At 37.2% G+C, this 14,445-nt stretch overlaps 1 protein-coding gene across 1 annotated transcript; it reads left to right on the top strand.

The window, feature by feature from the left end:
• The first annotated feature begins 10,286 nt into the window (after positions 1 to 10,286).
• On the top strand, positions 10,287 to 12,684 carry LOC131034031 (L-type lectin-domain containing receptor kinase SIT2). The gene has a single exon (XM_057965375.2). It carries the CDS (start codon positions 10,487 to 10,489, stop codon positions 12,440 to 12,442), a length of 1,956 nt encoding a protein of 651 aa, XP_057821358.2. The 5' UTR covers positions 10,287 to 10,486; the 3' UTR covers positions 12,443 to 12,684.
• The last annotated feature ends 1,761 nt before the right edge of the window (positions 12,685 to 14,445 follow it).

Genomic DNA, 14,445 nt, shown 5'->3' with positions numbered 1-14,445 from the left:
GATAAGTGTGGGCGTCCTCCCTAACTGTTCTACTAGATCGTACTCAGGTTTGTTTGATGAGGAAGCGGTGGTTTTAGCTGGAGCACCTTGCAAAGTGACCTTACCTCAATGGGTTGTGACATTACATTCAGAGGTAGACTTAGAAGAAGGTCCAATGCCTTTTAGGACAACTTTGGGTCTTTGGGCAGAATTTTCAGGCATTTTGTCCTTTATGATAATGGTAGACACATAATTGTCCATTGAAATGTGATTAATAGTTGAATCATAGTTATAAGATGCTCTGGTATAGTTGGTCTGCTCATCTGTGGCTTTGGATTTCCCCTTGTCATGTTTTGGGAATGGTTCCTTAAACATCTCATGTTCTTGATTGGATGAATGTCCTTCGATCTCAATGTCACCTCTATCAATAAGATCTTGTATGATGTTCTTCAGCCGATGACAATTTCCTGTTTTATGTCCCTTGCTCTTGTGATATTCATAGTATTCATCATCATTCCACCAATTTGGTTTGACCTTTGGTTCATATGGAGGATTATTAGGAATTGTTATTATCTTGTTTGCCACTAGCTTCTTGAAATATGATTCAAGTGGTTCTCCCAATGGGGTATATTTCCTTCGTGGTTTGGAAGTTTTTTGAGTATTCACTTGGTTGTTTGTAGAACTTGATCCATAAAGAATGATTTTGGGTCTCACCGTGTTAGCATCAACAACACCATCATTTACTGTGTTCTTGTTTTTGTTCCAAAATTGTGGCTTGTCTTTTCCTTTAAAGTCCTCTTTGTTTTCTTTGAATATCTTAATTACTCCTTGTTCAATTAGGATCTTCTCTGTTGCTAAGCCTTTTTCGATGATGTCCTTGAAAGTGGACAATCAAGATTTCCTTAGATCATAACCAATTTCTCTGTGGACATTTTGTGTGAACATCTCTACCATTTGTTTTTGTGGAATTTCACAAGAGCATCTGCTAGCTAAATTCCTCCATCTTTGTAAGAATGATGAAAATGACTCCCCATCCTTTTTCTTGGTGTTGCATAGAGTGGTGACTAATATATTTGTCTCTATGTTGTATGAGAAATGTTGGATAAAAGCCTCTGCTAAGTCACCCCGAGACTTAATTCCAGGTGGAAGTTGGGAGAACCATTCCATAGCTTGATCACCTAAGCTTTGTGGGAACGGTCTAATCAAGTATGTCTTTTCTGATTCTACCTCAATGCAAGCTATGAAAAACTGTCTTATATGTGCCTTAGGGTCTCCTTTGCCTCTGTACTTATCAAACTTTGGTGTCACAAAATGTGTAGGAAAAGGAGGCATTGGAATGCTTTTGTCAAATGGATAGGGACATATGTCTCTCATTGTGTAAGGTGGCTTCGGTGGATATATGTCCTCCATTTTCTTTTGTAAATCCTTAATTTGTTGTTCCAAATTGTTCTTAGGTGGAGACCGACTTCTTGGACCATATCCCATGCCTGAGCCACCGGGTGGAGGAGGAGCATATTGCATGTATGGATGGTATTGATCGTACACATGTTCGTATGGAGGAGGTCTATAATGATGTTGTGTATAAGAACCACCTAGTATAGAGTCATAATGAGGAATGGAATATCTGCTTTGTCCATGCATATCATATTCTATAGGCATGTCATGATTTTGTTCTAGTGTGTTGCCCCCAAATTTGACATGGGGTTTCCTTGTGTCCAAATTTTGAGCATGCCTCTAGATATCCAATTTTTTTTGAGGTTGGTCCTTAGCATTGGTATGCAATTGTGTGTACTTATCTACATAAGACTTCCATAATGATCTGTGTAGACAGAGTTGTTCATGAGATGCTCTTTCATGAGTATCATAAGCTTGACCATGTGTATTTGGGACCTCGGGTTTTTGAAACAAAGATGATGGATACTCGGGCATGAAACGTGGTCCTCTAGTACCTCCACTGTTAGGTCTCCTTTGATCCATGTTGAGTTGAGTTTCTTGCATAGGTCGATTTTCCATTATTTGAGACATGTCAAAATCATGAGGTATCTTGTTTACACTTTGTGCCATCACTTGTAAGAAATATTGTCTATCTCTTCTCATGATTTCCTCAACCAATCTATTGAAATGGGGATCCATGATGGAGTCTTCCACTTCTGCTGAATGTATGGAAAAGTTGTTTGTATTGTCATTGTGCGTATCATTGTTGTTTGTGTTATTCATGTTCTCAACATTTTGAGTGTTTCTATAAGTATCCATGTTAGGTAATGTGGTATGATAAGAATAGAAGAAGATATCATTGTCATACTCATAGGCACTCATGTTTGCGGACTCTTGAGCCTCTTTAGCTTCTCTCCTAGATTTTTGGGAACAGATTTCAACCATGAACTAGGTCTTGACCAAGATGTGTGAGACTAGATGAAAATGGAAAGAGTATGGAAGACTAAGAGTTGGATGTAATGTAGATGAATATGAGGTGTACTTGCAATGTCCAAAGTGTAAGACCAAATATGTATGTAGTAGAGTAGTTGTGGCTTCCAAAGAGATGATAGTTTCTCTTGATGAGGTAAGTTGACCTTGACTCTAAGTAAGACCAAATGAGACCCAAAGGTGATAGACCTTGATGAGGGACCACTTAGCAAAATGTTGTTGTATGTAGTGTGTTGACAAAGTAAGATGAGGACAAGCAAGTGACCTTTTGACTCAAGTTTAGACAAATGTGAATATAATGCAAGGTGTAAAGCAGTGATGAACTTTGTGAGACCCAGATATAGGCTGAATGCTAGATGAAAACCCAGAGAGATAACCTAGGAAGCTCAATAAGTCTGCAACTGATTGTTCGTGTTTGCTAGACTGTAAGTGTTTTCCAATTCTTAACACAGACGTGCCTGTATACTTCACAGACGCGGTTTCCCAACACGGACGTGTTTCTGAGATTTTATAAATGCAATCTTGCTTGTGATAACACAAATGTGTTTCTATCTTTCATAGACGCGGTTAAATGACACAGACGTGTTTAAACACTGCACAAACGCGTTTCCAAAAATTGAGTGCAATTTTTCCAATTTTGTAAAGTTGTTGTTGTGACCAAATCTGAATTTTTTCATGACAAGAGGACACAATGTTGATGAGGACTCAATGTTTGCAAGTGTTTAGACTCAAAATGACTCAAAGAAAAGTGCGTAGTTTGATGTAAAAATGTTTTGCATACACTTGAAGACACAAAAGACACAATGTTTTGATGTTTGATCTTGAATGTTTGAGTGTTCAAAAGAAGACAAGCACAATTCTTATGGCTGGCTAGGACAATAGTTGTTGATCCCACATGGGGTTTCCCCTAAGGCTACGCTATTCAGAGCAGATGCTTGACCCCACTGGCTCCACCCTCGGAACTCACTTCTCTGGGGCAACCAAGCATCAGTCCCCATGAAAACTCCTCGTGGTGAACTTTGTATGTCTACTAAGAACCGTATGTGTGTGTGCCGCTCCACAGGTCCAACCTCCTGCCCCAACAACTAGAAGGATTTTGGCTTTCTAAAACAAAAAGATGCTAGTAAGGGCATCTGCTCATGTGGCCATACATGTTGCACTTTCAACTCTGTAAATACAAAAGGCTCCCAGCCGGTAGGGGTTACGCCCTACAACTGATCAAATAAATTTGATCAAACGGGTTTATGGGGAGACAGTGTTGGTATGAACTAATCAACACACGATACCCATGGCTTTCACCATGGATATAGTTATTTATAGTGGTTTGGAAGAGGTGGGTTTTCCTCACTACCACTTGGGTCGTTCTCTCCTCACTAGTAGTCCTAATGACCACACGGGGAGACAGACCCTCTAGAGATTAAACAAAAAGAGCCTATTGCTCAAGACACAAAAGACAATGGTTCAATTTTAGTGCACCAATTGAAGTGTTTGATAATCTATGAAAACAAGGCACACAATAAAGATCAAAAACCCTTGCCAAAATTCTGCAACAAAGATTTGTTAGTACTTTTGCAATAATACCCCTCCTACAAGAACACAAGTTAGGTAAATTTTAGATCCAAAATACTTTGTGAGAAAGGGGCCTTCAACAATGCGATTCGCTTCAAAGACAAGTTGCACCAATTTGTTAGCTAGATTACAAGATATTAGCTCGAAATAACCAGATCTAAAATCCAAATGATGAAATGAAGCCTTACAAACTAGAATAAAAACTGAAAAATGTGAAATCAAAAACACAGACGCGATTAAACCTAACACAGACGCGGTTAAAGATCACAGATGCGCCTAAAACCCTCACAAACGCTCTTAAACAACATAGACACAGTTCCCGAACACAGATGCGACTAAAAGATGCCCAAACGCGATTCGGAAACACTGACGCGACCCTGAAATCTGCAAAAAAAAAAAATAATGTCGAACTTAGACTCGATCAAAGAGGTCACAGATGCGACGGAAAATCAAAAACGTGGTTCCAAGATGCACAGACGCGGAAATGTCGAAATGTTGTCGGAAATGTCAGATCTGCAACTTCAAAAACACAAAATCTGCAACATAATTGCAAAAGGGACAAGAGTCCCACTAGGCGTGCCAAAATGTTTATGATAAAAATGGAAACAACAATATTGAAAGACTGAATAGATTCAACCACAAAACCCTAGCCTAACAACAACAAAGACCCACCATAATATATGAAGATTACCTAAGACAATGCAAAATCAACAAAATCACAAAGATTATACCATCACATGTCCAATAGGGTTTGGATCTCCATTCTTCCTATCTCCATTGATCTTGCTTGATATATTTGCTCTCAGATTTTATGTGTGCACAAGAGCTCAACAAAGAACGGGAGTGTGGTTGCAAGTAGGTGTGATCGCATATGAAAGTTCAAATGCTAGAATGCTTGGGAGATTAGTTTATTAGGGTTGATAGTGAAGGAAGTATCTCCTTATATAGAAGACACTATAAGAAATGGAGGGATAAGATTAAGAGGTGTAAAAGATAAATGGTCGGCTAAGATTAGAGGGTAGGTAGAAGAAATAAGAAAATAATGAGAGGGTAGGTGGTGTAGGAATTAAGAGATGAATGGCATGTGTCATGGGTAGAAAAGGCTAATGAATTAAATAAATATTTATTTAGTTAATAGAGGAAGTGGGATAGTTAAATAAATAAAAGTATTTATTTAATTTAAGAAAAAGGATAATTTAAATAAATAAATATATTTATTTAAATGAGAAAAGAGGGATAGAAGAGGATAAATGAATTAATTAAATAAATAAATATTTATTTAATTAATAGAAGAATTAGGCTAAAATATAGAGAAGGAATACTAAGGTAAGTATCCAATAGGATTCTTTGAAAGGGATTCAACCTTCTAGAGCTACTCTGATTATATTGCATCAACAATTTGTTGACGATACTCTTATGTTGGGTTCAGCATCAATGGAAAAAGCTAATTAACAGATCTCTATTTTATTTAAGTATGCAACTGTGTCTAGGCAGAAAATCAATTTGGACAAGAGTGTGCTCTACTTAATGAATGTGTCCCATAACCTCTAGGATCGCATCGCTAGAGTTTTGAATTGCCAGATTGCTAGTCTTCCAGCTTCGTATTTGGGCTTAACTCTCACTTTTGGTAAAGTGGATAATTATGTTTAGTTAGGGCTGTTTGAAAGAATCCAAAGGAAACTGGTGGGTTGGAAAGGAGACAACCTGAGTAATGCAGGTAAATTTCAACTCTTGAGAGCTTCACTTTAGGGTATCATGGTGTACCTTTTGTCCTTATTCCATACACCAATAGCCTGGGCTAAGAAGTTGGATAAAATCCAAAGGAGAATTTTAAATCCAAAAGAGAATTTTATGGTCGGGAGTCGAACAAAGGAATAGTATTTCCTTAGTTGACTGGGGGATGGTGTTCTCTAGTAAGGAGTCGGGTGGTCTTGGCATAAGGACACGCGTTCGCTCAATTTATCTCTTATTACTAAAATCGGTTGGAGACTTACTATGGAGAAGGAGGATTGGTCGAAAGTGATGCAAAGTAAATACCTAAAAGAGGAAATAGAAAACTCTTTCTTTCTAGTGATGAGCTTCCTAGGGGTTTGCATATTTGGAACAATCTGATTAAATCCAAACTTCTGCTTCAGATGGATTGCTTTTGCAACTAGGGGGCAGGAGGAGTATTAGGTTCTGGAAGGATCCTTGGGCCTTAGCTACTCCTTTGGAGTTTCAATCGATCTGCTTGGCTATTGAGAATTTTCTGGTGGATAGATTTGGGACACTCTTAATGGATTACTGGTTCCCTAGCTCTTTCCCCCCTCAATGGAAATTCTCCCCTGAGGAGTTTGAACCTCCGCTTAAAATAGTCATTGAGGAACTTCATAGGATTCTAAATAATTTAAGGTTTTGTAGAATGGCTATGGATGACGAGCTAGTGTGGGCTTGTTCTAAGGATGGGCAATCCTCGGTAAAATCCGGATGGGTCGAGCGAGTGTGGGTGGGGTCATCAAAGATCCAGATGGTAGGGTCGTGGTGGCCTATGTGGATAACCTGGGCATCCAAACTTCTAACATGGCAGAAATGATGATAATTTTTTTTGGCATTTCTATTACCAAGGATAGGGGCTACCAAAATATCATCCCGGGGGTGATTCAGAAAACATCATCATGATGCTACAAGGAAACGTGAAACCCGACTAGTGTATGGTGGACCTAATCACTAAGTGTCAAGGTTTCATTGCAACCTTTGGCCACATAAGACCAACACACCTTTAGGGAAGGCAATAGGTTTGCGGTCAGGCTGGCAAACTTAAATCCTTTTTTCGAGGGGCTTAAAATTTGGACAACGCAAAATAAATTACCTAAAGCTATTCATGCCACAATCTGAAGACATTAATCCCAATGAGAACTAAAGATTTTAAAATTTTATTTCCCTTTATTATCTTGGCCACATTGTACTTTAATCATTTATTGATATGTACTTGCCTTGTTAAATATAGTAAAAGTTATGCTTCTTGCAAAACTGTCTTTTTATGTCTTTTCCATAGCTGGTGTTAGCAACCCCTTTTTGGGCCCTGTTCTCAGCTCTACTGTAGAAACGATGGGTGGAGATTTTAACAATGATTTTCTTTGGAAAAAGGTGGTGGAGGGCAATCTGGTGACCTATGTTGAAGAAATGAAGTGTTTCAACCCTAATCTATCTAAGCAATTTGCCCAATCTTGGGACAAGGGCAATGTCCAAGTGAGTGAGTTGAAATTCACGGTTTCTATGGTAACCATTATGACTACTATAGGTCTTGTGGTGGAGGAAATGACCTTCCCAAAGAAACCCAAGGGTAATTACAAGGAGGATTTCAAGAGGTTCCTGAATCTGGGGGAGAAAGTTGCTTACCTACAAAGTGATTTTAACATAAATGACTTGCTTGGGGTTTGGAAAGAGGTCATACTACTCCTCATGAAGTTCATCACTTTGGACAAGATATTTATATGGTTCCATTCTCAACTTTTCCCCATGCTCAACCATTTGAGGTATGGCATGAAGATGAATTTCCCTTATTGGCTTTTTTCATCTATATCTCGTTTGTGGTTGTGGCCAAAACCAAAAATGTCCTTCCCCTATGTCTATACAATTTCCACCTGAATTTAATTCCCACGGGTGGGATGACTTGTAATCCCTCTGGGCTCACTCTATATGTTGAGCTATTGGATAACCTAGAAATAAAATATGCCATTTCCACTCGTAGCCCAAAGGGACCCCTACTCGGGTTAACTCTAGCAAAACAAATAAATCCAAGAATCCCCCAACCCCTCCCATTATTGAATGCATAGTTGAAGAGTCGAAGGTAGAGGAGAATGATTTTGAGGACTCTGCTCCCTCATGGTCTACTGGGTTGGAGTGGACCTTGGACAACCCCATTAACAATGTTGGCTTCCCTTCTAGCCCCTCATTTGGCTTTGCCACCCCCCCCCCCCCCAACCTGTGAACTCGCCAAGGAAGTGAGACTTCCCTACCTTTGTGAATAATGTTAAGGAACTTTGTGATGGTTGCAACAAATAAGAAGCTATAATTTATTGGCTTCTGGGGAAACTTAATATGGTGAAAAAGAAAATTAACATATTGTAGGCCCTCATCGAAGTGGATTCTAGAGCTTCAAGCTAGGTAATGGATGACAAAGATTAGAGGGTTTGGGTCGTGACCAATGATTCAACTAAAAATCTTGATAGGTGTGAAGGTATGGAGGAGGAATTGAAGGAACCATGTGATAAGATAGACCAGAAGGAGGATATGAAGGAGACAACGAAGGCAATTGAGGCATTGCAAGATAGCCAAGTGTCCCTTAAAAGGAAAATGGAGGAATTGATAGCTCAGAACAATGAAATGTACAAGAATAATTCTACAACTCTATAGGCCATACAAGATGAAATTCATAGGAGGCAGGCAAGAAAGAAGTGTCATTTGGATTCCTCTCCTACCACTAGTTTAGAGGTGTCAGTGTCTAGGGTGAAAGTGACCCCAGAGTCCACTGCTATTTCATCTAGCTAAGGTTTGAACAAGAAGCATTCCTTCTCTGAAAAAGTGAAGGCAATGAGCCAGGATTGGAAGATTGAGAAGCCCCCAACCAAGTAGGCCATTAGTTTGTGTAATCAATGGGGATGTGTCTGTTGGTTTTTTGTTCTCTTTGTTTGTTTAGTCTAGTCTAGTCTTTGGGTTTTGTGGTGTCTAGTTTTGTATGCTTGTTGGGTTTTGTTCTTTCTTAGCAGTTGGCACTCAAGTTTTGGGATCTCACTCCTCGTGAGTCCCAAGGTTTCTTTGCTATAGGGGCTATGTGATATTTCGGGCCTCTCCCAAGTTAATCTAATCAAAACATTCTAATTGGTCATCTTCACCATTTTGGAAGGAGGTATTAACTCCCTTAGATGTGAGCAAGTGACTGTTCATTTAAGCTTGGCCACTAGACAAAGCTAGTTCCTCCCTTTTTAACTTGTTTATTTTTTTGACCCTTCTTCTTTTCCAAAACTAGGTTTGGCTTCAAAATCTTAGAGGTTGATAGAAATTTGTATTATGCAATCCAACAGAATCATCTTCATATGATTCAAACTAAGATAATGAATTTGAATCATCCATTTCTCTAATGTCTTCCCCTACCATTGCAAAATGTCAAAAGACACATTAACTAAATCTTTCTTGTATAATTATTTTTAATTATGAGAATATTAATGATCATAAATATGTAGAATAACATGGAAATGCTTATTTCATAAGACTACATTAAGAATTTGACTAGGTAATAGAAAGATTTGAATAACTCTATAAGATTACTTCATGACCAATTTCATTTAAATGTTATGAATAAAATAGTAAATAAAATTTTAAAATAAATTATAATTAAATATACAATAAATATTTAGTAAAGTTTTTAAAAATAAAATACATATTATTCATTCAAATTTATAGATATTAAATATAATTTTAAATATGTTAAATATATTTTATAAATAAATGATAAATTACATATAAATATAAATATTGATTATCAATTTTTTAAATTAAATCAAAATAAAAGAAAATTTAATTAAACATAGATATCTTAAATACACCTATGTAAAACATGCTAGAAATGTCAATCTTAACATTGTTTAAGATAAAATAAAACAAAATAAATATTTAATAAATATAATAACTCCAAATTAACATCTCATTTTTCTTTATAGAAGGATATATTTATGATATAAAAATTGATAAAGTAATATTATAACATTATAAATAGAAATTTTGACAAGAATATTTTAATATTAAATAGTCTAACAATTCTATTTTGTGACACAATAAAAAAAAAAATTCATAAAAAGATATCATTAAATAGAAATTTCTGAATAATTATTTTTAATATTAAATAATTCAACAATTTTTTATTTTTTTAATTCAATTAAAATACAAAGTACCTACCAAAGTTGACATTAGTTTTCAACAAAAGATTTGTTTTATATTGATATTCAAGATCTTAAAGATCTTATATTTTCTCTTTTAATATTGAATCCAAAATGTCAATGTACAAATTAATGAAACTACCTATCATTTTTTTCTTTGGTTCTAGTAAATTATCATAAATTGTTTGAAGGTCGAACTACTTATTTTAGCTCTCTTTATCTTGACGATGGATCACGGAGTGTGATCTAAATGTTGATTCAAAAATCAAAACATTGATCCAAAAATCTTATACACAATTTAATTCAGAAACAACTTTCTATCTATTCTCTTTATCTTGATGATGGATCACCGTGTGATCCAAAACCCAAAACGTTGATCCAAAAATCTTGTACACTATTTAATCCAGAAACAACTTTCTATCTATTCTCTTTATCTTGATGATAGATCCAAAACGTTAATTCAAAAATCTAATCTTGTACACAATTTAACCCAGAAACAACTTTCTATCTATAGATTGTAGAAATCTTTATCATTCACTTCTTTCTGTAAATCTGCATAAGCTACCTTTGGCCACAATACCATCCTCTCCTCCATCACAATGGTAAGGGGAAGCACGTCTCTGACCCTTTCTCTTTTCTTCTTCCTCCTCCTCCATTGGTGCCCAACTGTCCAAGCTCAAACGAATTTCATCGCCCAAACGAATTTCTCTTCCATACATCTCTCTGGAAACGCAACAGTGATCCCCGATGTGGGTATCCGCCTAACTGATCTAGCAGAACACGTTAAGGGCAGAGCTGTATATTCACAACCTCTGCGTATCAAAGATGAAACATTCTCATTCAGCACTACCTTCGTATTCTGCATACTTCCCCCATCAGACATTTCATTGGCCGGAGATGGATTGGCCTTTATCATAGCCCCTCACCCATCTCAAAACACAGCTTTAGATGGCCTCTACCTCGGTCTCTTCGACAATTTTACAAGCATGGGACACTCTTACAATCATCTCTTTGCAGTTGAGTTCGACATCGTCCAGAACGATGAATTCAATGATATTAACAGCAATCATGTGGGTGTGGATCTCAACTCTCTTATCTCTCAAAAATCTCAGTCTGCAGGTTACTGGATTGGTAACCAATCTTTAGGCCTCGATCTCAAGAGTGGGCATAACATACAAGCCTGGATTGAATACGACCATGTTTCAAAGGAGCTCAATGTAACGGTAGCCCCTGCTGGATCCCTTCGTCCAGAAATTCCCCTGATATCTATGAAAAACCTAACTCTGTCTGACATTCTTGAAGAAGAAATGTATGTGGGTTTCTCAGCAGCAACAGGATTAACAATTGAAGGCAATTACATCCTAACATGGAGCTTCTCTACAAATGGAACGGCACCTGCCTTGAACACATCCATGCTTCCATGCCTCTTACAGAGCAAATCCAAATCCCCCAAATTGCCACTAATAGCAGGATTTACCACAGGTATGGTTGTTTTCCTACTACTAGCAGTTGCAGTAATGTGGTTTAAAAGAAAGAAAAGTAGAGACCCTGTTGAAGAATGGGAGGTGGAGTATTGGCCACATAGATTTAGCTACAGAGACTTAGCTACTGCAACCAAGGGTTTCAGAGAAGAGCAAGTCATAGGGTGTGGAGGCTTCGGCAAGGTTTACAAAGGAGTCCTTTGTAGCAACGGCCTCGAAGTTGCTGTAAAATGTCTCCTCCGAGAGAGCAGCGAAGGAGTGAAGGAATTCATAGCAGAGATTTCAAGTCTAGGGCGTTTACAGCACCGGAATCTTGTGCAGATCAGAGGCTACTGCAGGCGAGGAAAACAGTTATTCATAGTCTATGATTTCATGCCCAATGGAAGCCTGGAGAAATTGATGTTTGGTAATCCTGGTGGGGTTCTACGATGGGCTCAGAGGTACAGAATTCTGTGGGATGTAGCTGCTGGACTGCTGTATCTTCACCAGGGATGGGAACAGAGAGTAGTGCACAGGGACATCAAGTCTAGCAATGTTTTGTTGGATTCGCAGCTTCGTGGGAAATTGGGGGATTTTGGACTTGCTCGTTTGTACAGGCATGATGACAACTATTTGAGTACTTGTGTGATGGGAACACCAGGATACATTGCACCAGAAGTGGGACACAGGGGAAGGGCCACTCCTGAATCGGATGTGTTCAGTTTTGGGGTTTTGATGTTGGAGGTTGCATGTGGAAGGCGTCCTGTAACTCCCTTTCCCGATGCCCCTCAAATTGGTTTGTTGGATTGGCTGCGAGAGCTGCACACCAACAACAAGGTCATGGATGCAGCAGATCCAAAGCTTAATGGTGAATACCTTGAGCTTGAAATGGAGAGGATGCTTAGATTGGGACTGCTTTGTTGCAATCCTAGACCAGAAGCCAGGCCTCCCATGAGGCAAGTGGTGCAAATTCTTGAAGGGGAAGCATCCTTCATTTCACTTTCGGTTGAGAAAGGGAAGCCGAGCTCATCAATACAGAGCTCATACAAGTGCAGTACAGATACCTACTATTTCTCTTCCTTGGAGGGACGTTAGGTCTGTAGCCATGGATTTTATAGATAAGGTGTTCTCTTTATAAATTTTTATTTTAAGGATAGTTGCATACTCGATCGCAGATCTTCTTCTCTTTTGTCTGCGCCATTGTTTGATAAACATTTTAGTCTTGGCATGAAGTGGATTCATCGAGTGCATTACGCAGGTTCAGAAAAAATTGCCCTCTGTAGAATTCAGGATTTATTAATGTATTTGTTGCAGCCTGAAACATTCCTTTGGCATGACGATTTTGGTGTTGAAAATGCTATAAATTTAGGTCACATTTGTGTTTATATTTTCAATATTATCATATATTTATAATATATTGTAAATAAATAGTCTACATTAATCAAATATTAGTCAAGATGGATCTATACTTGAACACATGAGAACATATACATAGTTAATAGAGAAATCAAGATTACGGAATCTATAACTCTAGACTACTTAATTGCTTGAAAACATTTGTTTAAAAGTTGGAGATGGGAAAAGTTGAAAAGACTAGAGAATGAAGATTTGAATAATTCTTCTAAAAATAGCTCTATCACCTTTATTTGTAATCTAGAGCAAACATTTCTTAACAATGCTCTCTTCTTAATAGTGTTTCAAACCATATAATCTTTCCTGACCAAATCCATTTCAGGAATATCTTCATTAACAACTCCAAGTTACTTGGAATTAAAGGACTCTCACACTTAAATGCTTTGCGTGTTTACACCACCTCTAGATTAACTTAGCAATTAGAGTCTAGCAATTGATTTTTGACCACCCTGTACCAAAGACACCGTTAGAATTAGGACAACAAACTTGGCCCCAATTGACTAAACTCTATTTTTAGGACTCCAATTTCCTTGTCAAAAAAATTTCTAAGAAAGAGTATTTAATTCGCTCTTTACTAAACTCTATTTTTAGGACTCCAATTTCCTTGTGAAAAGAAATTTCTAAGAAAGAGTATTTAATTCGCTCTTTAGAATAAATAAATTAAAAGAACATATATATGAAAAAATTTAGAAAATCAATCTTCTAACAAAAGATTATAATCTAAATATCTAAAACTATATATATAATAACAATAATAAAAATTACAAGTTTTCAAGGATTATATAAAAACAAGCAGCCATAAATAAAAGTCACAAGTTCAAAACTAAAATAAATCAAACATACTTTTTGTATAGAAGTTGTTAATGACCCACATGCTTTAACGTGTGCTAGGTAGAATGGGGCCAAGGCGCCGTCCAGCACGTGCATCCTTAGACATGGCTCAAAATCAATCTTTAAAAATTAACAGTGATTTTTATGTTTTTTTTTTAATTTAAGGTTTTCAACAGCCGTTCACGTTGCCAAGTATTTTCAATTTGGCCCATCATTTTCATCCTCCCGAAAATCATTAATCATAAATTAAAAAAAAGATAGTAGGGGAAGAGCATCAATATTTGAGCATTCTAATTTCGCGCTTCTCAAAATCTTACGTGGAAATTTCAAATCACTCCCAATTTTTTACAGTAGCTTACTTGGCAAGTCCCCTGCTTATAACTAAGCTTTCAGCACCACATCATCAAGTATGGTGCCACATCAACATGCTTTTTGCCAAGGTGTCCAAAGCAGCCCAAAAAAAAATTGAGACCAATAGGCGTGCAAAAGAGGCCCCAATAGTTGTGCAGCTGATATGGCATCGCCTGATTGGTTACTTTTTACAATATTAGTACATTTCCTAACAACTATTGGTACATTTCCTACCAAAAATTGATATTTTATGTTTCAAACAATGGGTTTTATTTGTTCAATTTTTGGAACGAAATAATTTTTGGAATGAAAGGTATCAACAACCCTCACAACAATTGGTACATGCTCAACTACTGGTGCTCTTCCCCTAATGTGTATGGTATGTAGGTCGACATTAATAGATATGATTAATTTTACGAAATATGTTTTGTTTATAATTATGGGGTATTGGAGTCTTGTCCTCTTGATTGTTTTTCAATAATCTTTCACTCTTTGCACATCCA

Source organism: Cryptomeria japonica, chromosome 2 (genome assembly GCF_030272615.1).
Source record: "Cryptomeria japonica chromosome 2, Sugi_1.0, whole genome shotgun sequence".
NCBI classification, from domain to species: Eukaryota; Viridiplantae; Streptophyta; class Pinopsida; order Cupressales; family Cupressaceae; genus Cryptomeria; species Cryptomeria japonica.
The sequence above is the reverse complement of the archived record's forward strand: the minus strand, read 5'-3'. Positions and strand labels throughout refer to the sequence as shown.